General features: G+C 38.3%; 9 protein-coding genes, 1 long non-coding RNA gene, 2 other non-coding genes and 2 pseudogenes across 16 annotated transcripts; 4 read left to right on the top strand and 10 right to left on the bottom strand.

Moving 5' to 3' along the window:
- Positions 1-676: 676 nt before the first annotated feature.
- Positions 677-2872, bottom strand: T06D4.1 (the record flags this gene model as incomplete). Of its 2 annotated transcripts, NM_001393037.1 has the most annotated exons (11): positions 677-1010; positions 1061-1267; positions 1317-1412; positions 1460-1678; positions 1728-1823; positions 1873-1950; positions 1999-2076; positions 2125-2226; positions 2270-2424; positions 2468-2728; positions 2774-2872. In NM_001393037.1, 8 exons carry the CDS (start codon positions 2215-2217, stop codon positions 915-917), a joined length of 963 nt encoding a protein of 320 aa, NP_001379887.1. In that variant the 3' UTR covers positions 677-914. The 2 variants fall into 2 exon arrangements, with proteins under 2 accessions (NP_001379887.1, NP_494527.1); NM_062126.5 differs by lacking the exon at positions 2270-2424 and having other exon boundaries at positions 685-1010; positions 2774-2866.
- Positions 2873-3298: 426 nt separating this feature from the next.
- bath-8 lies at positions 3299-4414 on the bottom strand (annotated as a pseudogene). Its single transcript is given in 6 exon segments — positions 3299-3421; positions 3466-3564; positions 3567-3616; positions 3663-3816; positions 3864-4254; positions 4302-4414. Coding segments are annotated over 6 exon segments (930 nt in total).
- Positions 4415-5189: 775 nt separating this feature from the next.
- Y49F6C.2 (BTB domain-containing protein) lies at positions 5190-6127 on the bottom strand (the record flags this gene model as incomplete). The annotated part of the gene is made up of 4 exons (NM_062124.3): positions 6019-6127; positions 5701-5966; positions 5360-5642; positions 5190-5312 (listed from the first exon to the last, which is right to left on the bottom strand). The coding sequence occupies exons 2-4, from the start codon at positions 5739-5741 to the stop codon at positions 5190-5192; spliced, it is 447 nt and encodes a 148-aa protein (NP_494525.1). The 5' UTR covers positions 5742-5966; positions 6019-6127.
- On the bottom strand, positions 5868-7613 carry bath-9 (BTB domain-containing protein). The gene is made up of 5 exons (NM_062123.4): positions 7482-7613; positions 7058-7436; positions 6425-6572; positions 6230-6381; positions 5868-6175 (listed from the first exon to the last, which is right to left on the bottom strand). The coding sequence occupies exons 1-5, from the start codon at positions 7583-7585 to the stop codon at positions 6053-6055; spliced, it is 906 nt and encodes a 301-aa protein (NP_494524.1). The 5' UTR covers positions 7586-7613; the 3' UTR covers positions 5868-6052.
- A 367-nt stretch (positions 7614-7980) lies between these two features.
- Positions 7981-9623, bottom strand: bath-10 (BTB and MATH domain containing). Its single transcript, NM_062122.5, has 5 exons — positions 9446-9623; positions 9000-9390; positions 8798-8954; positions 8256-8407; positions 7981-8203 (listed from the first exon to the last, which is right to left on the bottom strand). Exons 1-5 carry the CDS (start codon positions 9547-9549, stop codon positions 8054-8056), a joined length of 954 nt encoding a protein of 317 aa, NP_494523.1. The 5' UTR covers positions 9550-9623; the 3' UTR covers positions 7981-8053.
- An 893-nt stretch (positions 9624-10516) lies between these two features.
- On the top strand, positions 10517-11533 carry linc-11. Its single transcript, NR_101672.1, has 2 exons — positions 10517-10703; positions 10751-11533. It is a non-coding gene; the product is annotated as a long non-coding RNA linc-11 (long non-coding RNA).
- On the bottom strand, positions 10673-10693 carry 21ur-14793. Its single transcript, NR_050960.1, has one exon.
- On the bottom strand, positions 11016-11036 carry 21ur-8285. Its single transcript, NR_050959.1, has one exon.
- A 975-nt stretch (positions 11534-12508) lies between the features above and the next one.
- Positions 12509-13559, bottom strand: bath-23 (annotated as a pseudogene). Its single transcript has 5 exons — positions 13479-13559; positions 12991-13426; positions 12784-12931; positions 12589-12738; positions 12509-12543 (listed from the first exon to the last, which is right to left on the bottom strand). Coding segments are annotated over exons 1-5 (850 nt in total).
- A 1031-nt stretch (positions 13560-14590) lies between these two features.
- Y49F6C.8 (Mediator of RNA polymerase II transcription subunit 21) lies at positions 14591-15528 on the top strand. Its single transcript, NM_062120.2, has 3 exons — positions 14591-14687; positions 14737-14868; positions 15139-15528. The coding sequence occupies exons 1-3, from the start codon at positions 14610-14612 to the stop codon at positions 15418-15420; spliced, it is 492 nt and encodes a 163-aa protein (NP_494521.1). The 5' UTR covers positions 14591-14609; the 3' UTR covers positions 15421-15528.
- A 976-nt stretch (positions 15529-16504) lies between these two features.
- Y49F6C.7 (Cytosolic protein) lies at positions 16505-16893 on the top strand (the record flags this gene model as incomplete). 2 transcript variants are annotated; one of them, NM_001377754.2, is made up of 3 exons in its annotated part: positions 16505-16564; positions 16604-16728; positions 16777-16893. In NM_001377754.2, the coding sequence occupies 3 exons, from the start codon at positions 16505-16507 to the stop codon at positions 16790-16792; spliced, it is 201 nt and encodes a 66-aa protein (NP_001364757.1). The 2 variants fall into 2 exon arrangements, with proteins under 2 accessions (NP_001364757.1, NP_001379357.1); NM_001393036.1 differs by having other exon boundaries at positions 16612-16728; positions 16777-16836.
- Positions 16894-17501: 608 nt separating this feature from the next.
- On the top strand, positions 17502-20692 carry Y49F6C.6 (DUF4455 domain-containing protein; the record flags this gene model as incomplete). The annotated part of the gene is made up of 2 exons (NM_001377753.1): positions 17502-17591; positions 20537-20692. The coding sequence occupies 2 exons, from the start codon at positions 17502-17504 to the stop codon at positions 20690-20692; spliced, it is 246 nt and encodes an 81-aa protein (NP_001364756.1).
- A 2592-nt stretch (positions 20693-23284) lies between these two features.
- Positions 23285-25563, bottom strand: bath-27 (BTB domain-containing protein). The gene is made up of 7 exons (NM_001393035.1): positions 24886-25563; positions 24369-24495; positions 24158-24322; positions 23907-24114; positions 23722-23860; positions 23517-23668; positions 23285-23470 (listed from the first exon to the last, which is right to left on the bottom strand). The coding sequence occupies exons 2-7, from the start codon at positions 24479-24481 to the stop codon at positions 23348-23350; spliced, it is 900 nt and encodes a 299-aa protein (NP_001379876.1). The 5' UTR covers positions 24482-24495; positions 24886-25563; the 3' UTR covers positions 23285-23347.
- On the bottom strand, positions 24775-25568 carry lido-14 (Alcohol dehydrogenase transcription factor myb/sant-like protein). Its single transcript, NM_001393034.1, has 2 exons — positions 25277-25568; positions 24775-25159 (listed from the first exon to the last, which is right to left on the bottom strand). The coding sequence occupies exons 1-2, from the start codon at positions 25554-25556 to the stop codon at positions 24903-24905; spliced, it is 537 nt and encodes a 178-aa protein (NP_001379877.1). The 5' UTR covers positions 25557-25568; the 3' UTR covers positions 24775-24902.
- Between the last annotated feature and the right edge of the window lie 41 nt (positions 25569-25609).

The following is a 25609-nucleotide window of genomic DNA, read 5'->3' as shown; positions in this document are numbered from 1 at the left end:
TAACTACCGCGAGCCGGATCGTCCGCAACGCGTGGATCTTCCGGGTCCAGAGGTACATTTTTCTTGCATCTCTAAGGCTACTTTCTGTAGAAGTTTGCCAACTTTCTATGAGACGTTGTCGACTTTCTGCCGCTCTTCTCCACTTTTCTATCAAATATTATCGACTTTCTGTCGAACACTGCCAACTTTCTGTCCCAAATTTTCTAAGTTAAGTCGTACACTGCCAAAATTTTTTTTGCAGGAAGATGATGAAGACGACGACGTCGACGAAGAAGAAGATAACGAGGTTCAGGGCCCAATGGAAGTCCGTACACTATGGGGCAGACTCGACAGAGCGACGAGAGAGCTCCACAATCTTAAGAGAGAGCTCACACAACTGCATTCTGAAAATCGCCGCTATCACCATGCGGAATCGTTTTTGAGCCCTTTGGAGAACCTATTATCATTTGTCGAACTTCAAACTTTCCAGATTTTGATTTTCGTTCTCAATTTGGAGCCTCTTGCTTTGCTCGGGGAGCTTCGAGTCCCGCAAGTTGGCCAGGATCGTTTAAAGTCAGCAATGGTGAACATCAGCCGCCAAATCTCAAAACACAAAGATTTGATTGCAATGATTTGGCGTCGGATTCACAATCGTCAATAATGTGTTGCTTTTTTTTTTTGTTTTTTTCTTCTCGAGTAAGCTTTAAAGATATTTTCTTCTTATTGAAAAGTGAGAGAAAGTGCGACCAATCAGCAAAGTTAAAGGGCTTGTCATTGCCTCCAATTCAGGGTTACTGTAGGGATACTTAGAGTTTCAAACTTTCGTTTTCAAAATATTGAAAATATGTTTTCAACTGATAGGCTAAAAATAGTTCAAAACTATTGAATACTTACAATAAAAATACACACAACAAATAAAAAAGAATAATTTTAATTTATTGATTGCCGCCTCTTTGCTCATCTTGTTCCGGTCCTTGTAGACAGTGTTGGAGGAAATACATCCATTGCTCAGCAGTCGGAAGCTCGTCGCTCTGAAATTGTTAGAAGTAGATTTTAAGGTTACAAAAATGGAGCTACATACCTTAGGCTTTTTTGATTCAAAGAGCTCTTCGGCGTATTCACTCAGCTTTCTCTTGATACCTCTGGAACGTTTTGGTGGTAACGCTGGAGCTTCTGGCGCTTCGGATGCTCTTGCTGATGCTTCTGCTGGTGCTTCGGATGTTTCAGCTCCATCACTTAAGCGATAAAATATGCGAGCTTTTTTCAGGAACGGTGTGATATTGGGCTTCTGAAAAGGAAAGAAAATTGCTATAGGGCTTCCTGGGCGCCTAACCTACCCCGTCTTTGACTCCCATCAACATTTCAGTCATTGTATCCGTCACTATACCAGTCACACATAGAACCTTATCCGGAACATCGAACATCCTCATTTGCTGTAATTTTTGAAATTCTGGTTGAAAACTGAATGACCGAAACTAACCGAATGCCAAAGCTTTTCCAATTGCGCCAAGCGTTCACGGAAGATATCGAATTGAACATTACCAAACACGGAATGCTGGTCTCGAAAGTCCGCAAAGAGTGTCCGTTTGGGATCCAAATCACCTGCTTCATTTTGATCCCGAATCGTGGCCCAATAATCGTTAATGAACGTGCCTCTTTTCCGACTCAACTCGTTTGCGAATGATTCCAACTCTGCAGTCTGAAAGGGGGATTTAGTAAACAAGTTGAAGAGTTGTTGAAATCCTTACCCAAGTGGAAGAGCTAGTCAGCATCTCAATTAAAATCCGATAGGCAAAATCTTTCATCTCGGGGACGGGATTTCCATACAGCAGGCATACAATATTCTGAAATTTGAAATTTGGTTCAGTGAGTCTTTCAACGACGGCAACCAACCTGTTGACACCATTGCCGTAGGAACTCGCTTTCCCGTCTCGCTTGAAAACTATCAATGATCAGGTGGATCCTAGTAGCCTGGAAATTTAAATTTAAGTTATTAGAATCCAGCATTCTAAAGTATACCAGCGCTTGTCTTGGCACGAAAGTCTGATCATCCTCTGGAACAACTCGACAGTCTCGGATCAACTCGTAAAATTGATTCTGAAAGTAGGAACTATTGACGAAGAGCAGGGATTTTGAAGTACCAACCATAGCTGAATCATCGATGCCTGCAGGAGTGTTAAATGCGGGATCCTCGGGAGTTCTGGCGAAAAGTTCCCTGATCTCGGCGAGTTTACCCATATCGTTGCTCTGAAATACGATTGGTTAGGAACGTAAATTGAAGCGCTGAAACTCAGGAAACCCCCTGCAAAAGGTATTTTCAACCAGGCAAGGAGCGGATGTCAACTAGCAAAAAAAGGCCAGCAGCGGGCAATTGGCGGGCTTCAACGGGCAACTATCGAGCAACTATCGGGCAACTCTTGGGCAACTTTCGGGCAACAGCGGCGACTATAAAAAAATTGGGCTAGATGGATCTTCTCCCAACACATACCTCCACCAGCGTCCTACAGATATACTGTAACAAGTTCTCATTGGCAACTTCTTGATCGAGTTGGTGATCCTGCCTCGCAGCTTCAATGACTTCATCAGGTTCTGTGTTGAGATATGGTCGCAGGGATCCTCGTAGAAGCCTGGCCAATTCGGTAAGAAATGGGCTGTCCGGTATGGGTAGAGCAGCGGCCACCTGTGGAGCTTCTTCTTCTCCCTTGGCTTCTTCTCGATCAGCTTGCTCTTCTTTTGGTTGGCGTTGTGCCTGAAAAATGGGAATTTATGAAATAGAAAAATTGTTAAATGTTACCTCTTCTTGGTTGCCCTCTAGTTGCCGAGCAGCTTGATTTTCCGATGGGCCTTCCATCGCCCGTTCCTGAGTGGTATTCGGGTCGTCGGACATCTAAAAATCAATAATTTGATGATGAAATCGAGAAAAAACTAGGAAAGCTTGACGAAAAATGAGGGGAAAGAACAAAAATCCAGTGAGAGTCCAAGGAAACACAAGAAAACAAAATTCGGCGCCGGGTAGGTCAAAAAAACCTGGTAGGTCAAAACTCAACTAGACTAGCCTAGAAAAAGATAATACATAGAAAAATTGTACTAGCAGCCGACACTCTTCCTGGTCACCCTATGTGTTTGCTCCGGCGTTAACGCTCAGCGTTCCTTAACTTCAACAACTCAACAAAGGCTCATAACAGAGTGAGATTTGCCCCGTTCGGTTCGAAATTTTCTGGGCAAATCCGGGAAATAATTATGCAAGCATTAACAATGAAAATTTTATTAACATAATCCCAGTGTCTGTGCTTTTGATTCAAAAAGAAATTTAGAAAAATTATTTAAGAGCCACCGATTTCTGGAGAAGAGGCGCCAGCACAGTTGGATCCATTTCAGCAACATTGCATGCCATTGCCGCTTTGATCTCATCCATTATATTGATTTTCGACAGACATGATTTCTAAACAGACTGATTAGGATTGGAGGCTCAGCTATGATCCTTACCTTCAAGTTATCCAGTTGGTATTGCTTTGCAATCTTTAACTTTTCCCTGATTGATCTTTCAGAAATTTTGATTAGGAACTCTTCACATCTCCGAATCGCAGGGGCATATTGTACTTCTGAGCCAATTTGAGGATTCCGTCAATGTTCTCTTCTAGAAAAAATAGAAAATTTGAACTTTCACATGTTTTCAGTTTTACCATCAATAGCAGGTTCTCCGTATAGAACCTCCAGGAGACACTGAAAATCGGTAGAATTGATATCGGAGAGTGTGATTTCTGAATTTTCAGCTTGTTCGAAGTCGAAGTCTCCGAAGAGGAGATCCTTGAAGTAAGTTGAGTGAGCAGCGAGAAACTGAAAAGCATTTAAAATTGAAATTCAAAAGCAAAAAATGCAAATACCTTCTTGAGAACGTAGAACTTTTCATCTCCAATTGCTATAATCGCATCAGAATACTCCTGAGCCGACTTCTCGAAGCTTCTAAGCTTCATCCTAGGGATCCCAGTCATCGCTTTGATCATGACGGCTGCTTCCACAATGATACTATCATCAATTAGGTATTCCTTCAACAATGTCTCCCAACTAACAACCTTAGACCATCTCCATGCGGGTATCATGATGTTTTCAAGTGTAAAGTCAACTTTGACCCTACGACTCATTTGTTTCCCATTTGAAGTTTTAAGAGTTAATTCGAATTCCGTATCAATTGCACAAATTTCATCATTTTCCGTCAATTTCGTACAACGGAGGTACACATCTAAATGATCATCTTCTCGATAAAGTTGCAAGTCCCTGAATGTTCATTTTATATTCATTTTAGTAAAATAAAACCTATTTACCATGGAACATTGAAGTGATCTTCTTCAGGGCTTAATAGAAAATTACCGTTTTCCAATTTTGATACATCTGTGAAAATGTGTGAAATCTCAAATTCCTTTTTAGCGGAATTCATTGTCCTGCTGAAATTATAGAGTTAGAAATATTTCAAACAAATTGGATAAAAAAGCAGTAAAGGAGTTTCTTAAAAAATCAATAAAAGGCAAACGAGTAGTCTTGGAGGAGAGAGAATGAGCTGAGAAATGGCTGAGCTGGTAGTCAGCTGGTAGTCGAATGTTATCGATCCGTAGTTGCAGATGACGCAGCGTCAATAAGTCTTCCCAAGAGTGAAGGAAGAACCTCTGGCCACAAAATTATGCGTTTCAGAAATACATAGAATTTCCCGATTTCCAAAAAAAAAGGGAGAAATGCAGTAGAAACTTAAGTAGGCACGTAGCCAAGTAGTCATGCGGTGTTCATGTAGGTATGCAGTAGGCATGTAGTAGGCATGCCAGCATGCAGTAGGCACGTAGGCATACATTAGGTATGTAGGCATACAATAGGCAAGTCAAACACATGGCAAAAAATTGAAATTCGATAACCTGAATTTTCCCTGATATTCGAATTTTTGAAATATATTTTTTCAAATTTACAGTCATTTTTCCGCAGAGAAAACTTGACAGCCCGAAGGAAATTTGCAGGAACTTCAAATTTAGCCTTAAAATTTTCAAACGATGTTTCACATCAAGTACTAAAGAAAAGTCAAGAAAAACCAAAAATGCCAAAACTCAGTGATTAACCTGTGATTTTTTTTTTGGAAATTTGGAGAAAGATTGTAACAATTATATGGAATATATGTACTTGAAAGTGGTAAAAAACAATTATTTTATTCAGAAATTAAATTTGAATGGTTATTTTAGAGCCACCGATTTTTCGAGAAGAGCCGCCAGCACTGTTGGCTCCATGTCAGATAGATTACCTGCCATTGCCGCCTTGATTTCATCAATCGTATTGATTTTTGCAAGACATAGTTTCTGAAAAATATTCAATTTAGATTTACACGATCCGTTGTGATCCTTACCTTCAAGTTCTCAAGTTGATATTGCTTTGCAATATTGAGTATATCTCGCTTGGGCCTTTCATATTTCTCAACCAGAAATTCCTCACATTTCCGAATCGCAAAAGGCATGTCTCTTACAGTCAGGACGATTTTGGAGATGAGCCAACATTTTTCAAAAATTCTTTCAAAACTAAATAGAGGACCAAAATGTACAATGCTTAGTCGAAATTTGAAGCGAAAATGTTGAATTTGGAGGATCTTATAAGCAAAAATCAATAATTTTAGAAAATTGCATGTAATTTTTCTGAAACTACAGATATCAATGTGTTTTAGAATGATTAATTATGTAAAAACCGTCTTACAATAATGGTTTTTTAATTTTTGTTTTGAAATCATTTGGCATCTTCGGAATATGGTAGCCAGCAGATATGTGTGACACATTTTTTCGACATATTTAAAACATCCCCTATTTCTCCTTGTTGAGTCGAAGTTTTGTTTTGAAAATTTATGTAGAAATATAGAGAAATATTTGTACTTTTTGGAAATTATTATACTTTTGCTCAAAAGTTTCAAAAAGTCGCTCAAAAATTGGTTCAAAGTCATCTCAGAAGAAGAAGTAGCATGGCAAGCCTTGAAAATGAAACAAACTTTTTTATGATACAATAAGTAAAGCATACAAATTTACATAACTTATGTGCTTCGTAAAATTACTAGTTAATGAAGAGCCACTGATTTTTCGAGAAGAGCCGCCACTACAGTTGGATCCATGTCAGATAGATCCCCTGCCATTGCTGATTTGATCTCAGTGATTGTATTGATTTTTGATAGGCACGATTTCTGAAAAAATTGTTTTATTGGAATTTAAAAGAATTTTAAAATCTTGATTCTAACCTTCAAATTATCCAGTTGATATTGCTTTGCAATTCTGAACTTATCTCTCCCGAGTTTCTCAGATTTATCGGATAGAAACTCCACACATTTCTCAATCACCACGGCCATCTTGTACATGTGAGCCAAGTGTAGAATTCCCTCAACGTTCTCGTCTAAAATTAACTTTTTTTCTAGAATAAAAACCTTTTTCTTTACCCTCAATAGCAGGTTCTCCGTACAGAACCTCTAGAAGACACTGAAAATCGGCAGCATTGATGTCGGTGAGCGCGATTTCAGCTTTTTCTGGTTCATCGAATTTTCCGAGAAATAGAGTTTTGAAGTATGATGAGTGAGTGGCGAGGAACTGAAACACACATTAAATGAATTTTTTGGCTAATTTTGAACAGTTCGGCACTAAAAGTGTGTCATGACGCATAACTTGTTGTGCCGGATTTCAGAGATTTCGGCGTTTTAGAACAGTGGTTAATTCGGCCAGATGTAGCCGAAAAGCCAAGTTAGGGCTGATCTCTAATATAACACTTTTTGGAAATTTCGAAGTTTCAATTTTAATCGGCAAAAGTCCTACGCATCCAATGAATATTCCTACATCTATTTTGAAAAGTAAGCAAGTTCTATGAAAATAACTAGAAAATAAGGGGGAAAATTTCATAAAAGCACAGTTTTAAGCGTTTCCGTCTTATAAAAAATCTCTCTAAAAACTCCCGGCAAATTCAGTTTTGGAAAACGGAAAATCGACAATTTGCCGGAAATGAAAATTCCCGGCAAACTGTCTAACCGGCAATTTGCCGATTTGCCGGAAGGCAATTGCCGCCCATCCCTGAAACATACCTTTTTGAGAACAAAGAACTTCTTGTCGTAAACCGCTAGAACCACATCAGAAAAGACGTCATCTGACTGCTCAAAGCTACTGAGCAGCTTCCTAGGAATCCCAGTCATCTTTCTGATCTTGACCTCTGCTTCAACAATGATACTATCATCAATGAGATAATCCTTGATCAATGTCTCCCAACTGAACTCCCATCCCCATTCATTCGAATTTGGCACAAATTTAGTCCTAGCCTTGTTCCTAAGACGTTTACCAATTGAATTCTTGACTGTTAGTCTATATTCGGTATCCACGGACCATGCGCCTTCTCCGATGTCTTTCAATCTCTGGCAACACAGATAAACTCCGATGTTTTCATTTTTCCGAGCAATTTTGATATTCCTGAACAAAAAATTGTATATTTATATTAACTTAGAAAAGACTTACCATCGAACATTGAAGTGTTCTTCTGCGGGACTATGAAAATATTTGCCTTTTTCCAATTCTGATACATTCTTGAATATATGAGTGAGTCCTATTTCCTTTACCATTCTGGGCGAAGTCTTGCTACTGAAATTGAAATATTAATTATAAAAAAAGTAGCAGTTCTCGCAATTTATTATTTTTCACAACTGATTATTACAACCCGCTATCCATTTTTCAAAACCTAATACACCAATAATAAAGTTACTTTTTTCAAAAAATCAATAGAAGCAAAAGAGTGAACAGCCATCCAGCTGACCACCGTGAAGACAAAATGAGAGAAAGGGGTGGTGAGAGACGGGGGAGACTGGGTGGTCTTGACCCCTGTCAACGACAAATATGTAGGCAGTGAATGGTCCCGAAAGGTGCCGTCTTACATCATTAGGGTCTTGATTGGAAATACAGTTTTCTACTACAGTCCGTCCAATTTCTATAGCTCACTTTTATCTGTAGAGTTTTTTACAATTTCACCAATATTTTGGAATTTATTGAATAAGTGAAAAATACAGTATAACCACAAAAAAAACAATTTCAAATTAATACGGTCGTCCATTTTTCGAAGGCGGTTCAATAGTCACCGATTTTTCGAGAAGAGCCGCCACTACAGTTGCATCCATGTCAGATAGATCCCCTGCCATTGCTGACTTGATGTCTTGGATTGTTTGGATTTTTGAGAGACATGATTTCTGAAAAAAAAAATGTATTAAAATAGTTTTTAAAAAATATATGAATTCTAACCTTCAAACTCTCCAGTTGGTATTGCTTTGCAATTTTGAACTTATCCCTCATGGGTTTTTCAGATTTGTTGGAAAGAAACTCTTCACAGTTCCGAATTACTTTTGTCATTTTGTACATGTGAGCCGAATGAAGAATCCCTTCAACGTTCTCGTCTGAAATATTAACAATAGTGTTATCTACTATATGGTTACTGTAGTTTCAGAAAAAAAATCAGTTTATAGATTTTGAGAATGAAGTGGGCTAGGATTACTGTAGGAGCATTGTAGTTATAGTTGACACAATTTTGAAAATGTTTGGAAATATTTTGGAAGTGTTTTGAATCTTACTGAGATGGAATTGTCCCCGTCCAGCCTAAGCCTTGGTCTCAGACTAAGCCTGAGCCTAAGCTAGTTGTCAATGCAAAATTAAATTCAAATACTAATATTTATTTAAACAAATAAACTTGATAGCTTCGTAATTTCCCCCCCCCCCCCCCCCCAATGTTTAAAATATTTTTCAGATTAAATTGTATTAAATTGTTTAAATTGCTATAGTTTTCTTACCATCCATAGCAGGCTCTCCGTACAGAACCTCCAGGAGACACTGAAAATCGGAGGGGTTGATATCTGGCAGGGTGATCTCCGATTTTCCTTCACAGTCCATTTCTTCAAAGTCCAGGGGAATAAGAGATTGAAAGTGTGTAGAGTTTGAAGCGAGGAGCTGAAAAGTACTCAAATAGTTGGAATATTCAGAGACTAGAGCTACCTGTTTGAGAACATAGAACTTTCTATCCCCAACGGCAATAATCATATCGGAATACTCCTCACTTGATTCATCAAAGCTTCTGAGCTCTTTTCTCGGAAATCCAGTCATCTTAGTGATCTTGATTTTTGCTTCGATAATGATACTGTCATCAATCAGGTAGTCCTTCAACAATGTCTCCCAACCAATAAACTTATTAAGTCCGAAATCACTTTCAGTACTCTTATTTGATAACAGACATTTAGCGATTTTCGTTACTCGTGTGCCAATTGAATTCTTGAGTGTAAACTTTAATTCCACATAAATTGACAGTGTTGTTTCTTCAGTTCCTTGTAAACTATTGCAACCCAGAAATACTGCCAATTCATCATCTTTCCGATTTATATAAAGTAACCTGAATACGACATTTGAAATTTATTAAATGTATCTTATAATTGGTGAAAACTAACCATTCAACATTGAAGTGTTCTTCTAGGGGTCCACATCTACATTCGCCATCTTTAAATTCGGATACTTTCTTAAAAATATGGGTGAGTTGGAATTCCTTTGCCATTCTTTTACAATGTAAGAATCAATAAAGAGAGTAGACAAATGGCCACCGTGAAGACAAAATGAGAGAAGGGGCAATGAGAGACGGGGGGAGACTGGGTGGTCTTGACCCCTAACGACAAATATATGAGTGGTCCCTAAAAGTCTTTCACAGGCAGTCCAATTTTTATAGCACCTCCTGAAAATCCCTGAACACTTAAAGATGGTGTAGTCGAATTTTTTTATTACCTCATTAGACTCAAAATTGTCTGAAAACACCGAATTTCATAATGAAACTTCTTGAAATCTTTTCAGAAAAAAGTTATGACGGCTCAAAAAATGACATAAAATTAGTTAAAATCGGAAATTTGACCAACTTGTCAGTGTCGGAGCGGCTGGAAACAATTTTTTTTGAAATCACCGTAAAATTTTAAGTATACAAGTTGATTATCTCGCGTTTTAAACTTCATTTAGGTATTTAAAAGTCGATGGACGGCGAGTTTTGGTTTAAAAAATTAAAAATCTCGCCGTCCATCGACTTTTAAATACCTTAATCAAGTTTAAAACGCACGGTAATCAACTTGTATACTTAAAATTTGACGGTGATTTCAAAAAAAATTGTTTCCAGCCGCTGCGACATTGATAAGTTGGTCAAATTTCCGATTTTAACTAATTTTAGGCTATTTTTTGAGCCGTTATAACTTTTTTTAAAGAAGTTTTCAAGAATTTTCATTATAAAATTCGGTGTTTTCAGACAATTTTGAGTCTAATAAGGCAGTAAAAAAATTCGACTACACCACCTTTAATTCCAAATTTTTAAAACAACCTTACCCGACTTTCAGCTAAAGTATTTTTCAGAACTATCAAAAAAGGTTTCAAATAAATATTAATTTTTAAAAGTCCATTTCGAGCATTTTGCAACAAAAAGTTTTAGACAATTTTATACAATTCTAGATGCAGATTTCTCTTTTGAAGTGGTGTCTCGACTCACTTCCGTCTTCCTACACAATGTCTCGACCCTCCACTGCCTCTCGATCTCTCAGTCGTTCCCTTTTTCTCTTCACTTCATTCTTCCTACTAGACGCCCTACTGAATGGGTGTCCCCCTCTTCTTTTTTATTGATTTTCGATTTATTTTCTAAATTTTCACTAATTCTTGCAATTTTTCCAGTATGATGAAGTGAGTTTGAGAGTTTTTGAGAATTTATGGAAATTTTAAAATTACAGATACTGAAGCCACTTCGAGCCCAGCCGAAAAAAGTTTCTCAGTCATTTGGATGAAATAGTGAAAAGAGCCGACTGAAAACATTTTTTTCAACCCGGAACCTATCATGCTTTGAGGACAAAGCAGCTTTTCAAAGGCGTCAAATGTCACAAGCTGATTTTTAAAATAATTTTTCGCCCGAATGAAGACTGGCCACAACATACAATTTGGAGCAACTTCAAAAGAATAGGAAAAGTTGCCGTCGCGGGAAAACAGCTGACTATAACAACTATTTCCAACAATAAGTAATCTCATTAATAACCCCAAAAACACAAAAAAAATCTGAAAAAGTAAAAAAAATTCAAAAAAAAAATTAAAATTTAAAAATTATTTCAAAAAAATCCTTATATTCATGATAACCAAATAACTTAATATTGATTTTCTTCACCCTTTCTCATAACCCTCACACTCTTATTGTCCTAATAGCCTAATATTTATTCTTAATCCTCAAATCCTAATCCTAATATTATCCCTAAACATTTGCATTACTCTCAAATTGTTCTCTCCTAATAACCTAATATTGATTTTTGTTAACCCTACACATTCTCATTAGCCACAAAATATCCTAATATCCAAAACCATAATATCTTATTATACTTCATCTTTATTCATTCATTTATTCTCTCATACAACTTGTGCACCCTTTTTTGTAAAGACCAATCTAATTGATTGGTTTTTTTATGTGGAGGTTTTTAATGCGGTATTGCCATCAACCATCTTTTTTCCTTCAATAAATCATCATGCACAAATTTTGATTTTTGTTATTTCTGCCAGGGATTTGGAAAGAAGCTTGAAAATATACGGTTAATTTCTGAGTGGAGTGCGAACATACATGCTTCAATTTAAAAAACTGATTGAAAGTCCGTGATATGTCTGGGATGTTCAAGATAGCTAATAATCATTTCTTCGGGATGTGTGTTCCAGCTTTCGAACACTCTTCAAATTATCGTTTCAGGCAAGTTTACCACTTAAAAAGAAAACTTCAAAACAAGTCTGCTCCACCTTCAATCAATCTTCGTTGTTTGCATTCAATTTTTTTAGTTGACCGTTCTTCTTCCTATGAGATAGCATCTGCACCATTGATTTGTAAGTTTATTCTCTGTGGTTTTTTTTAATAATGAAAAGAAAAAGGAAAAGGAACGTTAACGTAATGTAGGGCAGGGGTGGGCGGCAAACGATTTGTTCGGTAAATGGGCAAATTGTCAAATTTCCGAAGTTGGAAACTTTTGAAAAATAGGCAAACCGGTAAATTGCCGATTTGCCGAATTCGCCAATGAAACGGCAATTGCCGACAATTTTCGGTTAATAAAAATGTGCAAAATTGTGGTTTTGCACATTTTTTTTGGAAACTTCAAAAATTCAAATATCTAGAAAAAACGGGGAAAAATTTAAAAACAGCACGGTTTTAAGCGTTTCCGTCTCATAAAAAATGTCTCTAAAAACTCCAAGCTGTTATGATTCGCAACTTAAAAAAAACATTTTTAAATGAGGGCATGCAATACACAAGTAAAGTAAGTATAAGCGTGAGAAACTCAGGTGTGTTTCTCATTACAGCTTGAACAAGTTCTTATGGGGAACGTATTATTTTATTCAAAAGCAAACAAGAAAATGAATAGTTTGATATCATGAAGGATCACTGAAGATCCACAGCCTTTTCGAGAAGAGCCGCCAGCACAGTTGGATCCATTTCAGCTGCATTGCATATCATCGCCGCTCTGATCTCATCGATTGTTTTGATTCTCGATAGACATGATTTCTAAACAAATTAATTAAATTTCCCAAGATCTGTTATGATCCTTACCTTTAAATTCCAATTGATACTGCTTCGCAATCTTGAATATACACCTACTGGGTCTGTCCGATTTGTCGAGCAAACACTCTTCGCATTTCCGAATCACAAAAGCCATTTCGTTCATGTGAGCCAAATGCAGGATTCCGTCGACGTTCTCGTCTGAAAAACTTAATTAGATCTAGATTCTAGCTTTAAAGTGTTCACCATCAATAGCAGATTCTCCGTATAGAACCTCCAGAAGGCACTGAAAACCTGCAGAGTTGATCTCGGAAAGTGTAATTTCTGATTTTTCAGCTTCCGCGAAGCTTCCAAAGAAAAGAGATTTGAAGTATGAAGAGTGAGAAGCTAGGAACTGGAAAATATGTACATTATACATTTAAATTCAAACTAAAAATAAAATAAAAAAGCAACCTTCTTGAGAACATAAAACTTTTCATCTTCAACTGCAAGAATCACATCGGAAAACTCTTCAACTGACTCATCAAAGCTCTTCAGCTTCTTTCTAGGTATTCCAATCATTTTTGTAATCTTGACAGTTGCTTTGACAAATAAACTATCATCGACTAGATAGTCCTTTTTCATTGTCTCCCAACTCATCTTCCAACCATACCCGTTAATTTCATTTGTACTTTCAAAACAGTGGCTAGTATTAAACGTGACGCGTTTACCACTGGGAGTCTTCATATTGAATAGCCCATAGGGGGCCGCTTTCCCGTGGACGGACAATTTCCAATTCAACATCTGGATCATTGTCGCCGCGCATTGATGTGTATATGTGAAGACTGTTTTGATTTTCCAGATGATCATGTTCATGTTTCACTAGATGGAGAGCGAGGAATAGTTGGCTCTGAATACAAATTATGCAATTCCGGAAGTTTTAAAACTTATCAAAAACGAACCATTTCGAGGACAAACGCCGGCACCTCGAGATTCTGTTCTTGCTGAGGCGACCGATTGAGCACTGGCACCTGCTCTCTCATTGGCGGCCATCTGAACACCTCTTGTCTTTCATCGTTTCTCTGAAAAAATTTAAAGTAGTCGAAAATAATATAGGTTACTTTTAAATAGATATAAATTATAAGAATTTAGCGGGAATAGGGCGGGTGTAGAAAGCACTTTTAACGCCCTGCGTTTGTGAAAGGTTTAACTGGTATGGTGATTTATTTTTAGTTTAATTAGAGCTTGAATTTAATGATTATCGAAAGATGGAATTTTTTAAATTATGAGTACGTAAGTTGGAAAAGGTTGTCAAATTAATTTACCTCGATCTCTCCTAATCTGAATATAATACGGTGATGTCGAGGCGGAGATTGCCGACGGCGAGGTGCTCGGTCCCGGCGGATGGCTCGAATGGGGTCATAGCGATACCGTCGCCGTGATTCTCTACGATGAAGTTGCTTGTCGCGATTCTGGCTCAGGCGGGGACTTTTGGAATTCATCATCTAAACAAAAGTCATTAGTTATTAGCGTTATGAACGTGCTGAGGTCACATATTTTTGGCCAAGAATCTCGCATTTTTTGAAGATCAAACCGTAATGGGGCAGCCTGGCACCATATGCATCATTTCAGAAGAAATTAAAACGGCTGACATCTTGCGGGATGGGCCTGAACACAAATTAAACAAATTTTTACTCCAACTGCAGAATAAAATTTTCAGCATACCTAACTTTTTTAGCAGTCTGATAACTTCTGGGCCTGCACGTGATGTCAGAATGCCATATATCGGCTGACTTCACAGGGAAAAATTCCCGCATTTTTTGTAGATCAAATTGCATTGGGGCGGCCATTCTGTTGTTTTGTAACTAATGTTTCTTCCCAGGAACCCATATTATGTCAACAGTGGGCGGAGCTTCCCGGGAGGCCAATGGACGGCCGAGAAGAAGAGACGCAGGTGGTTAGAGAGAGGGTCACTGTGGAGGAGGCCACGCGCACTTTACTCATTGTTTCCGCTCCGACCTTTATTTTTCTTTTCAATTTTTCCTCATTTTTATACTAATTTCAGATAAATTTCAGACTGATTTCAGCTATCAATGGCTCAAAATCCCAACTCCTTCACTGATTCAGTGTTTGGAATGATCCGGAATTTGCTTGTCAGTATTCGGGCTGGGGTAAGATTTGAAAAATAATTTTTAAAAGTTGTACAATTAACTTTTTCAGCTTTTCGAGCTTACAATCAAGCAACCCGTCACTCAAAATTCGTTGCAACGCTACCAAGAGGAGCATCGGGAGGAAAAGCAGCAGTACCTGCGTCAAGCGATATTGGATCTCGCGGAAGATTCGGAAGAAGAGGTGAGTGATACTTGGCGAGCCTCGGATGTTCGGAATGATCAATCTGTTCTCTCTGCAAGGGTGGTAGAGTTGAAGCACCTTTGGCGAGCTCGCGGAGCATTTTTCCTCCGTCAATAAGTTAATTATACTTTACCCGGGCTCGCAAACGGTGATTCAACGTAGTGAAATTGCAGTTTTTTTCCCCGAGTGGTCGTTCTAGCGCAGGCAGTAAGGCAAAATTCTCGCATCCATAAAACCGGTACCCAATTTAAACAAAAATCAATATTTCAGGACGATGGACAGCCTCTTGATAAAGAAACACTTTCGAAGATGATCGCGGAGCTGACAATTGAACGAAATAATCTTAGACGAAGTTTCAACATCGTCAATGAGCAACGGACAGGTTCAAAGGACCGTCAACATATGGAAGAGGAGATCAGGATTCAGAATTGGACGAAGGAAGATCGGGAGGAGTTGGAGAGCGGCTTGGCGGTCATGCGCCAGACAATTCAAGAATCTTGGAAGGATGCTGCTGATTGTGAGCAGGAGAAGCGCTCAAAGAACAATCAATAAATTTTTGTGTATTTTGTGAATTCCTATTATTTTTATATGTGTATATCGGGAGTTTCCCTGTGAATTTATATGAAAGTTTGAATAGAGAATAAAGAATATTCTCAAACATCTGATTGCCGATCGAAATTGAAATTCTGAAATTTCCAAAAAAATTAGCAAATCCACAATTTGCAGAAAATTTTCGGCAATTGCCATTTACCGGCAAATTTGGCAAATTGGCAATTTGTCGGTTTGTCGTTTTTCGGCAAATTAAGCAAGTTGTCAATTTGCCGGTTTGCCGTCTTGCCGGAAATGTTCAATTCCGGCACTTTGCCGGTTTGCAGGAATCTCCAGTTCCGGCAAGTCTCTGATTTGCCACGTATCACTATATTTTTGCAAAACCTATGATTTTTTGTTAGTACACCAACAATTTATGATCATGATGGATTTCCAAAAACAACTGATGCTATATTGTTTATGTGTATATCAATGATGAACATTTTGTTGGCAACAGCAATTTTTGTGACCACGAACCATTAGTGAGCTGTTTAAAAAGAGCCTTAATATTCGAGCAGTGATCATTTGCCATGAGCTCCCATTTTTGTATAAAAATTTACAAAGCTAGTCGTGGTCAGTCATAGTGCACTACTTGCACTGTTGTGCCATTCTCAATGAGAGAGAGGGTGGCGCTGCGAAAAACAACATATGTATCTCGCCGAGTAGAAGGTCATTTCCCATCGTTTGTGAAATTTGTCCATTACCAATGCTCCACACACTGTTTGCTTTTGCAACTGACCAGATTTTCCTTTTTAGTCTTATGTCCCCAATCTACCGGCTCACATCTCTATTAAATCACCCATTTTGTCGAAAAACTTGTTCAAAAATGTTCAGGCTGTCCCATAACGGGTTGATCTACAAAAAATGCGGGAATTTTTACCCCAACAAATGTGACGTCAGCCGATATGGGAGAAGTCTGCATCTAAATTTCTGCAATTTTTGTAGATCAACAAAGATCAAACCAAAATGGGACAACCTGACATCACATGAATCTTTTTGTTGATAAATATCCTTTGTTTTAACCGACATATAATCTGTTACAGGTACCATGCCTCCCCGAGAAGAGCACCAAAACTTGGAAGAGAACTACCAACCGGCTAGAACTCCGGTAATATTTATCCCAGTAACTCTATAAACCATCCTATAGTCCTTCAGCGCAACGAGTTGGTCGCCCAGATTCAGGTGCAGCTGGATATCAACCGCCAAGAGATCCGAGCGCGGGAACGAGAGCAGGCAAGATTGTTGCGAGACTTGCGGGAGATGGATAATCGGGTAGGTTCATTGGTTTTTTTTAATTTTTCAAAAAGCTTCAAATTTCAGATCCGAATCGAGATGATGAACCTGCGTGCAAGAGTGCTGGAAGAAAACCGTGATGTTTAATTTCTCGCTGCGTTTGAAATTTAGTTATAATTTCTCAATAAATCCTATTAAATTAAATTCATATACTTTTGGTGTTTAACTATAAGGAGTAATGTCGATCTAATTCTTTTTTCTGAATTGCAGAATTCTCTGGGACTTCTTTTTCTCTGTTTCTCCACCAGTTCAGCTTAAGCATAAGCCTAAATCCTAAGTCTAGGCCTTATCCTAAGATTGAGCCTAAGCCCAAGCCCAAGCCTAAACCTAAGCATCAGCCTAAGCCTAAGACTAAGCCTGCTCTTAACTTTGACGGGCTCGCCCATTATACGTGCCTGAAAAAAGGTATTTCTCTAGCTCTCTTAGCTCTCTCTCTCCTATTCTCCCATTATAGGCCGCCTGGTAGAGTTCACCGGGCACAGACCACACACGCCATAATTTTTTTCTCTGTTAACGATGGTGATAGACTGCGGGTGATACATGAGGGAGCAGAGACCTTATTTCCTGTTCATTTCCGCTCGGCTAGTTTTCATTTCGAAAATCTTTTTTTCTTCCAGTTGCTTTATGCTTTTTTGCAATTTTCAGATAATGGTTCAAGAGCGAAACCAAGCAGAAATAGAGGAGCTCAAGGCTGAGGTAATTATATTTAAATAAATTTTTGGATCCATAATCTTTTCAATTTTTATTTTCAAATGCAATGGCTTCAACGTCAAAAGCGAAACTACACACGGGCATCCCGTTCGTTGAAACGCGGTCTTCGACATCACGCACGCTTTCTTAGAGTGAGTATTAAAAAAATTTTGTCGTATTTGACCTCCAAAAATGGCGGGAAACTTAAAAAGGCGATATGCCAAAAACAAATTTAAGAACGGCAATTGCGCCGACCCCTGATGTACATCACACTCAGCGGACCAAATAACTTCCTAAAACCGCTAAACTGAGTATCTTCAAACTGGCGTAACTCGAAAACTACACGTCTAGAAAACAAGTATTTAACTACCAAAATGATCAGATATATTTTTTCTTTTTAATTCAGTAGTTTTTATTTCAATACACTAATTTTTTGCAGAGTTACACAGAGTCAAAGCCATTTTTCAAAAATTCGCAAAAAAAATTTAGAACTCTTTAGTTGTACCATTCACAACTCAACGTACATCAAATTTAAGAAGATGAATCTTGTTGGATAGTAAGTGAAAAATGTTTCTCCACGTTTTACCAGTTTAAAGTTTTTTGATATTTTGATGTTCCGCCAAGTTATAGACCGTTTTTCGAAAAAATCCAATTTCGCTCATAGAACTCTTCATATCCAACGTAGAAACTTGAAATTTTGAAAAATGATCACTTTTTTGAGGTCTCTACAATTTTCTAAAAAAACTTTCAAAAAATCATGTCCATCTCCAAAATCGTCCTCCGCTCCAAAATAAGAAATGGGACTTTTGCTTTTCGAAAAATGGGCGAAAAAATTAAATTGCGATTTTTGGGTCGAAAAAAAATATTTTTAGAAAGCTGAGAACACGCTATTTACGAATTTCGTGTTCATTTTAGGTGATTCCTTTTTTGAAATGACCTAAAAATTGAACAAAAAGAACATAATTTTAATTCTCACGTAAAATTATTTGGTAACCAGCCGCTGACCGCGCCTACGGCGTTTTTTTTTAATTTTCCAGAAGGTTCTAGAACAATCCAGAATTTTTAAATTACCCGCCAAAATATTTTTTTCAGAAAATTTAAATTTCCCTCCAAAATATTTTTTTCAGAAAATTTAAATTTCCCTCCAAAATATTTTTTCAGAAAATTTAAATTTGCCGCCAAAATATTTTTCACAGAAAATTTAAATTTCCCGCCAAAATATTTTTCACAAAAAATTTAAATTTCCCGCCAAAACTTATGGTCTTACCACGGTGGGTCTCACCACGACGGGTCTCACCACGATGGGTCTCACCGCGATGGGTCTCACCACGATGGGTCTCACCACGGTGGGTCTCGCCACGATGGGTGCCACCACGAAGATCTCGCAGCAACATTTTTTTAAATTTTCCAGAAGGTTCTAGAACAATCCAGAATTTTTTCGAATTTTCCAGAAGGTTCTGGAACATTCCAGAATTTTCTAGAATTTTCCAGAAGGTTCTAAAGCTTTTCAGAATTTTCCAGAAGGTTCTGGAACATTCCAGAATTTTCTAGAATTTTCCAGAAATTCCCAGAAGGTTCTGGAACATTTCAGAATTTTCCCGAAGTTTCCAATTTCCCTTCCAAAGAAGGAAAGTCAATTTTTCCCAAACTACAGTGATCCTATAGTACTCCTACAGTACTCCTACAGTACTACTACAGTACCCCGACCATATCCCACGAATAACTCCAAACCTATATCTCTTCAAAAGACAAAAACTCAATTTTTCCTAAACTACAGTAATCCTACAGTACTCCTACAGTACCTCTACAGTACTACTACAGTACCCCGACCATATCCCACTACTAACCCCAAACTAATATCCCTCCAACAGCCGAAAACGCCTTTCCTTTGTAAGCTATGACGTCACTTCTTAACAAACGGACACTATTTTTTTATATATAGGTAATGATTTGCTCACTATCAGTGTTTCAATTGTTTTAATGCAAATTTTACAAAATTTCACGTGAGAATTAAAATTATGTTCTATTTGTTTGATTTTTAGGTCATTTCGGAAAAGGAATCACTCAAAATGAACATGAAATTCGTAAATAGCGTGTTCTCAGCTTTCTAAAAATATTTTTTTCGACCCAAAAATCGCAATGTGATTTTTTGGTCCATTTTTGGAAAAGCAAAAGTCCGATTTCTTATTTTGGAGCGGAGGACGATTTTGGAGATGGACAGTGGTTTCTAAAAGATATTTTAGGACATTGTAGAGAGCTCAAAAAAGTGATCATTTTTCAAAATTTCAAGTCGATACGTTGGATATGAAGAATTTTATGGAGGAAATTGGATATTTTCAGAAAACGGTCTGTATCTTGGCGAAACATAGAAATAACAAAAATGTTTAAACTGATAAAATGTCGAGAAATATTTTTTACTTATTATCCAACAAAGTTTATCTTCTGAAATATAATGAAAGTTGAGTTATAAAGGGTACAACAAAAGAATTCTAAAAATTTTTTGCGAATTTTGGAAAAATGGCTTTGACTCTGTGCAACTCTGCAAATAGTTGATGTATTGAAATAAAAACTAATGAATTAAAAAGAAAAAATATTTCTAATTATTTTGGTAGTGGAACAATTGTTTTTCAGATTTGTATTTTTCGAGTTACGCCAGTTTGAAGATACTCAGTTTAGCGAGTTTAAGCGGTTATTTGGTCCGTTGAGCGTGATGTGCACCAGAATTGAAACTTTGAAAAAATGAAAGTATAGGAAAAGAAGTGAGACTCTAAGAAACTTTAGGTGTGGGCGGCAAATTTTTTTCCGGCAAAAAACGGGAAACCGGCAATAACGGGAAACCGGCATTTTGCCGGATAACGGCAATTACCAAAATTTCAGAATTTCAATTTTAATCGGCAAAATTGTATGCATCCTATAAATGTACCTAAATCTATTTTAAAAAGTAAGCAAAATATACGGGAAACGGCAAACCGGTCAAACGGTGAGGGTCTTCCTTACCCCTGCCTGAGCTTAAGCCTAAGCCTAAGCCTAACCCTGTAAGAATACGGTAGCTCCTTTTCATACTTCAACAACGAAATTAAATTTCAAAATTTTCCAGCGCCAAGAATTCGATTGGTTCTTCGAGAACATGAACGATGCCGAGGTGCTCTTTCAGATGTATGGGTTGCTGGAGCAGCTCGAGGAGCGGTTCGATGCGGTGCGATTTGAGGGAGAAGTCGAGCGGGTTCAGAATAGGCTTGATGAGCTTCAGTGATGCTCGGTTGCTCTTTTTCTAAGATCTTTTGTTATCAGCAAAACTTTACAATAAAACTCGACATGTGATTCGAAAGATTTCTGCCAATAAAAGAAAATTGTTTCCTTTGTTCTATTGTTATACATACATACATACGTATAAAAATCAGGTGAGCCCAGAGAAAAATGCAAATCAGAAGGGGAAGAGGATGTTCCCACGGTTCATGGTTGGAGTGGCCTTGATTTTTGAACTTAATAATTATGGTATCTATTTTTTTTATTTTCTACCGTCAGTAGACCTTCAATAGACTTAGAAAAAGAGAAAAAATACATGGTGCATCGTGCAAAAAACCTGGCCGCTTTTCATGACCTCATGAATTCCTACTCTGGTGATTCATCAATTTGGGAGTGCCCAGGCACACGATGTTATGGCGAAAGTTTAATAAAAAAACATAGCCCAAGGACACACCTGTTATGCATTTGCGTTCAGTACTTGTGGGGGTGTGATCATAAAATCATTTTGTACATACATTTCAATTTCGACAGACATCGAGACCAGCTGCTCCCACAGTTCTTCAAGCTTTTCGGCTCGGCTTAGCTCTGCAGACTATGAGGTTTACTGGGCCCGCGCTCTCCAGATCCTACACGTCGGAGGAGTTGAGATCGATGAGTTCGGAGGGGGTTGAGGTAAGTGTTAGTGACGTAACGAGCAAATCTAAAGATTGGCTTCAGGTGCAGAGAAATGAAGGTCCCCGGAATCCGCAAATGGTGCACGATGAAGTTGAAGACGAGTCGCCAAACGTTCAAGCTCTCGGGAGAATCAAAGATCGCTTGAGAGAGGTGAGGGAGGAGGTTATGGAGGTTAGTGAGTGGGGATGGGGTGGGAGGCAAACGATTTTTCCGGCAAAAAGGCAAATTGCCGGTATTGAAAATTACGGAAAATCGGCACATCGACAAATTGCGGGCATTAAAATTTCCGGCAAATCGGCAAACCGGCAAATTGTGGGAATTGAAATTTTCCGGCAAAACGGCAAATCGGCAATATGCCGAAATTGAAGATTTCCGGCAAGTCGGCAAGTCAGCAAATTGCCGGAATTGAAAATTTCTGGCAAATCGGCATACCGACAATTTGCCGAAAATGAAAACTTCCGGCAAGTCGGCAAATTCGCTGGAATTGGAAATTTCCGGCAAATCGGCAAACCGGCAAATTGCCGGAATTGAAAATTTCTGGCAAATCGGCAAATTGTCGGAAATGAAAACTTCCGACAAATCAGGAAAGCGGCAATTTGCCGCCGAGTGGAAATTTCCGGCAAATCGGCAAACCGGCAATTTGCCGAAAACGAAAATTTCTGGCAAATCGGCAAATTGTCGGAAATGAAAACTTCCGACAAATCAGCAAAGCGGCAATTTGGTGCCGAGTGGAAATTTCCGGCAAATCGGCAAATCGGCAAATTGCCGGAATTTCATTTTTTCAGTTTCCGCCGAAACGGCAAAACGGCAAATTGTTGGAAATGAAATTTTCCTGCAAAACGGAAAATCGGCAACTTGTCGGAATCGAGATTTCCAGAGAATCGGCAACTCGGCAAATTGCCGAAATTTAAAATTTGCGGCAAATCGACAAACCGGCAATTTTCCGGGAGTGAAATTTTCCGGCAAGTCGGCAAATCGGCAATTTGTCCAACGTTCAGCACACCCCTGATCTAGGGCAGTAACGACACAGGAATCATCTCCCAGACCAATCTCTAAATCTTCAATTTTCAGACAATCCACCTCCTGGATTCTTCTTCAGCCGTCTCCATCACCACTACCCCGACCGACTTGAACATTTGGAGAGACGAGCTGGAAGATCACATCCTTCATACCTTCGCTCCGAATCACAATCGACCAATCCACAATTTCCTACACTGGTTTTCAATTCTCATCTGGATTCGGGTAGGATTACCGATCCCAGTGAGCTCGGTAACCGAGGAATTGGCTCAGCAGGTCATGGATTGCACTCGAGAAGAAGCGGCGAAAGTTTTTCCAGCACGTCACTTGATCCAAGCCGCGTACAAGTCGACGGTGGAGTCGCCGTATTACAAGATTCTGGTCAGTTCTGGAGGTCTATTCCAGGAGGGTTGGGTGGCAAATTGATTTGTCGACAAATTCGGCAAATCGGAAATAGCCAGTTTGCCTCGTGGTTTTTTTTTTGTTTCAAAAATTTAGGACTTTTTCACTATTTTCCAGGATTTTTAATGTCTTCTTTTTTTTCCTTTCAACCACAAATACTAGCCTGGAAATTTAACGAATTTTACGCGTAAAAATTACGGTAACTGGTCTCGCAACGACAAATTTATTGTTAAATGCACCAAAAAAAAAACGTTTTTACTACGGTAGATTCCCGTATGTGTAGTGTGTTTGCGTCACACTCACTATATTTGACGCGCAATTCTTCGAGTACGGTAGATTTTTATATAAAAATCTACCGTACTCGAAGAATTGCGCAAAATTTTTGCTTGGAAATTTCCCGAATTTCCATTGAAATTAAAATTTTTTCCTGAAATTTTCGAAGAAACTTGCTTTTTTTCCGGCAAAAATTCAAATTCCAAGTTTCTAGTTAATCAAATTTCTCTGTAATGTCGAAGAGTGATCATTCATTAAAACATCGGAGTATACATTTAAAAAATCGAAGGAAAAATCAATGAAATTGCATTGATCTTCGGAAAAGCTCGACTATTGCAGTATGATGAATGGTCAGAACATCCGGTGGAAGCATGAGACGAAGAGCCGTCGATGTTTTGATGTTTTCAACGCAATTCTTCTGAAAATATCGATTTTTCATTGAAAATCCCATAGAAATTACTAACATTAAGCTTCTTCAAATGGAATTTATTAGATAACTCGAACAATTTTCTTATTGATTTGCTCGATTTATCGATTAAAAAGTTCTCGCAAGCCGTAATAATTCTCTCCGTCTCGAAAAATTTACCGAGAAGCAGGATTCCTTCGACGAAATTATCTGAAAATTGGGGGAAAATTATAGATTTTTTGCGATTTTTCTGCAAATCACACCATGAATAGTAGAAAATCCGTACAAAATTTCCAGATATTTCTGAAAATCATCTGTATCCACATCGGGAAGTTGAATTTCTGAATCCAATGTACATTCTTTGAGGAGATTTTTAAAATATGGAGAATGCAGAGCGAGGTGCTGAAAAAAAAACATTTTTTTAAAATTAATCTAGGAAAATCGATACCTGTTTCAGCACATAAAACCTCTGTCCTCTCACAATAAGCACTGTATCAGCGAACCGTCTAGTGACGTCACTACCGAAATCCACACGCTTCTGGAAATCATGATAGCCGGTCATATCGATAATTTCCACGTGTCCTTCGATGGAAAGGTATTTTGAATAATCCAACTTGTTCCATTTGAAGGATTCACAACGATCGGAAGTTGACGGTCTGAAAAATTGAATAGTTATCGATTTTTAAGCAGAAAAACTACATTTCAGCATCACTTTTGCTTCCAGAAAACTTGAAATTCTCTGAAATTACTCCATGACCCGACTCGATACGAACATTGAAGTTTCCATGAAAATTAGTGGATCCCGTTCCACTTTTTTCCAAATCCACATAGAGAAATTGATCATCACGAGTTACGCGCAGCCACCTGGAAATAAATTTATTAAAAATCGATTTTTAGGGGAAACTCCAACCATTTGATGCCGAAATGATCTTCCTCTTCACTAGTATATTGATCTTTTTTCTTCATGAGCCAGACTTTTTTGAAATCGAATCGCAGGACGAATTCCTTTTTTGAATTGCTCATTTTATGATGGAAATCTTAAAATATAATGGTTTTTAGTTGAAAATTGGATTTTTAGACTGAAATTACGGGGAAAATGAGCGGAAAAAGGCCTAAGAAACAAAGAAAAAACATTTTTTCAAAACCAAGAATTTTCAAGTATACGGTAGATTTCAGAGTACGCAGAGTGTTTGCATAGTCGGCATCATAATTGACGCGCAAAGTAGGAGGGTACTGTGGTTTTTTTTTCGGAATTACACAATTTTCTCGGTATTAAAATCAATAAAACGAGATAAAAATCAAAAAATAAAAATTAAGAAGCACTAGAATTTATTTTACAGGGATGGTTGTAGGCCTATCTGATATTAAAAAAGGAAAAAACCACAAATAATACGGTGAAAACAAAGAAACCATCCACCCTAACTAACCGATTGCTCAGATCACCTTACGACTCCCCATCGAATATGACATCATCTTCGTCATCGTCTTCAACTTGATCTTCTCCGATCCACTGCTCACCGCGAAGCTTCGCCTCAAACTTGCCAAGCGTCTGACGGTAGTAGAGAAAGTGACGGTAGTACTCCCAATTCTGGAGGTCGGCCTCGGTAGCGGCGCGGTCCATCTTCATATTCCGGATGCAGAAGGTGATTTTCTGTTTGAGCACGGTTTTTCCCGACATAAACATCTTTCGCATGTCGTCCACTGAAACATTTTATCGTAATTTGTGACTTTTCAATGGTACAGCCGTGTGACGTCACTCCAGTATATCCCGACATCTCACGGGACTTGAAACTTCCCCGGAGACGAACCCTAACTCACCACCGACAATCTGCCCAGTCCTCTGATACACTTCAACTCCGAGCGCTCGCCACTTCCGAGTCTGAAATCGATTACCGTTCTGCCACATGTCGGGATAGTCCTTGAGCAGCGAGAGCACAACCTTCTTGACACTCGCGTCCTTGGTGGCATCTCGATAATAGTCTTTCTTCTCCCTCTTCTTATACTCATCCATCGTGATCCGGTGTGTCGCCGGGGGAAGTGGAGTGATGGCGCGTGGCGGTGGTGGTGGGTTCACCTGTTCCTGCTTGATGCGAGACATGGGCTCTGAAATTTTGGAATTTTATCATGTAGATGTAAAAGAGCATAAAAAAT

The sequence above is a fragment of the Caenorhabditis elegans genome, chromosome II (assembly GCF_000002985.6).
Source record: "Caenorhabditis elegans chromosome II".
Classification (NCBI taxonomy): Eukaryota; Metazoa; Nematoda; class Chromadorea; order Rhabditida; family Rhabditidae; genus Caenorhabditis; species Caenorhabditis elegans.
The sequence above is the reverse complement of the archived record's forward strand: the minus strand, read 5'-3'. Positions and strand labels throughout refer to the sequence as shown.

Bases quoted from the DNA above. Each gene is read 5' to 3' on its own strand.
- lido-14 (NM_001393034.1), bottom strand. From the start codon at position 25,556: ATGTCTCGCATCAAGCAGGAACAGGTGAACCCACCACCACCGCCACGC. The intron at 25,160-25,276 runs GTGAGTTAGGGT...AAAATGTTTCAG, and splicing joins GACTGGGCAGATTGTCGGTG to TGGACGACATGCGAAAGATG.
- Y49F6C.8 (NM_062120.2), top strand. From the start codon at position 14,610: ATGGCTCAAAATCCCAACTCCTTCACTGATTCAGTGTTTGGAATGATC. The intron at 14,688-14,736 runs GTAAGATTTGAA...TAACTTTTTCAG, and splicing joins TTGTCAGTATTCGGGCTGGG to CTTTTCGAGCTTACAATCAA. The intron at 14,869-15,138 runs GTGAGTGATACT...TCAATATTTCAG, and splicing joins CGGAAGATTCGGAAGAAGAG to GACGATGGACAGCCTCTTGA.
- bath-27 (NM_001393035.1), bottom strand. From the start codon at position 24,481: ATGAGCAATTCAAAAAAGGAATTCGTCCTGCGATTCGATTTCAAAAAA. The intron at 24,115-24,157 runs GTAGTTTTTCTG...TCAATTTTTCAG, and splicing joins AGCAAAAGTGATGCTGAAAT to ACCGTCAACTTCCGATCGTT. The intron at 23,669-23,721 runs GTGTGATTTGCA...CCCAATTTTCAG, and splicing joins CGGATTTTCTACTATTCATG to ATAATTTCGTCGAAGGAATC.
- bath-9 (NM_062123.4), bottom strand. From the start codon at position 7,585: ATGGTAAAGGAAATAGGACTCACTCATATATTCAAGAATGTATCAGAA. The intron at 6,573-7,057 runs GTATGTTTCAGG...TGTGTGTTTCAG, and splicing joins AGTTCTTTGTTCTCAAAAAG to TTCCTCGCCACTCACTCATC. The intron at 6,176-6,229 runs GTTAGAATCAAG...CAATTTTTTCAG, and splicing joins ATCAACTGGATAATTTGAAG to AAATCGTGCCTATCAAAAAT.
- bath-10 (NM_062122.5), bottom strand. From the start codon at position 9,549: ATGGCAAAGGAATTCCAACTCACCCATATTTTTAAGAAAGTATCCGAA. The intron at 8,955-8,999 runs GTAGCTCTAGTC...AGTACTTTTCAG, and splicing joins AGTTCTATGTTCTCAAACAG to CTCCTCGCTTCAAACTCTAC. The intron at 8,408-8,797 runs GTAAGAAAACTA...TTAATATTTCAG, and splicing joins CGGAGAGCCTGCTATGGATG to ACGAGAACGTTGAAGGGATT.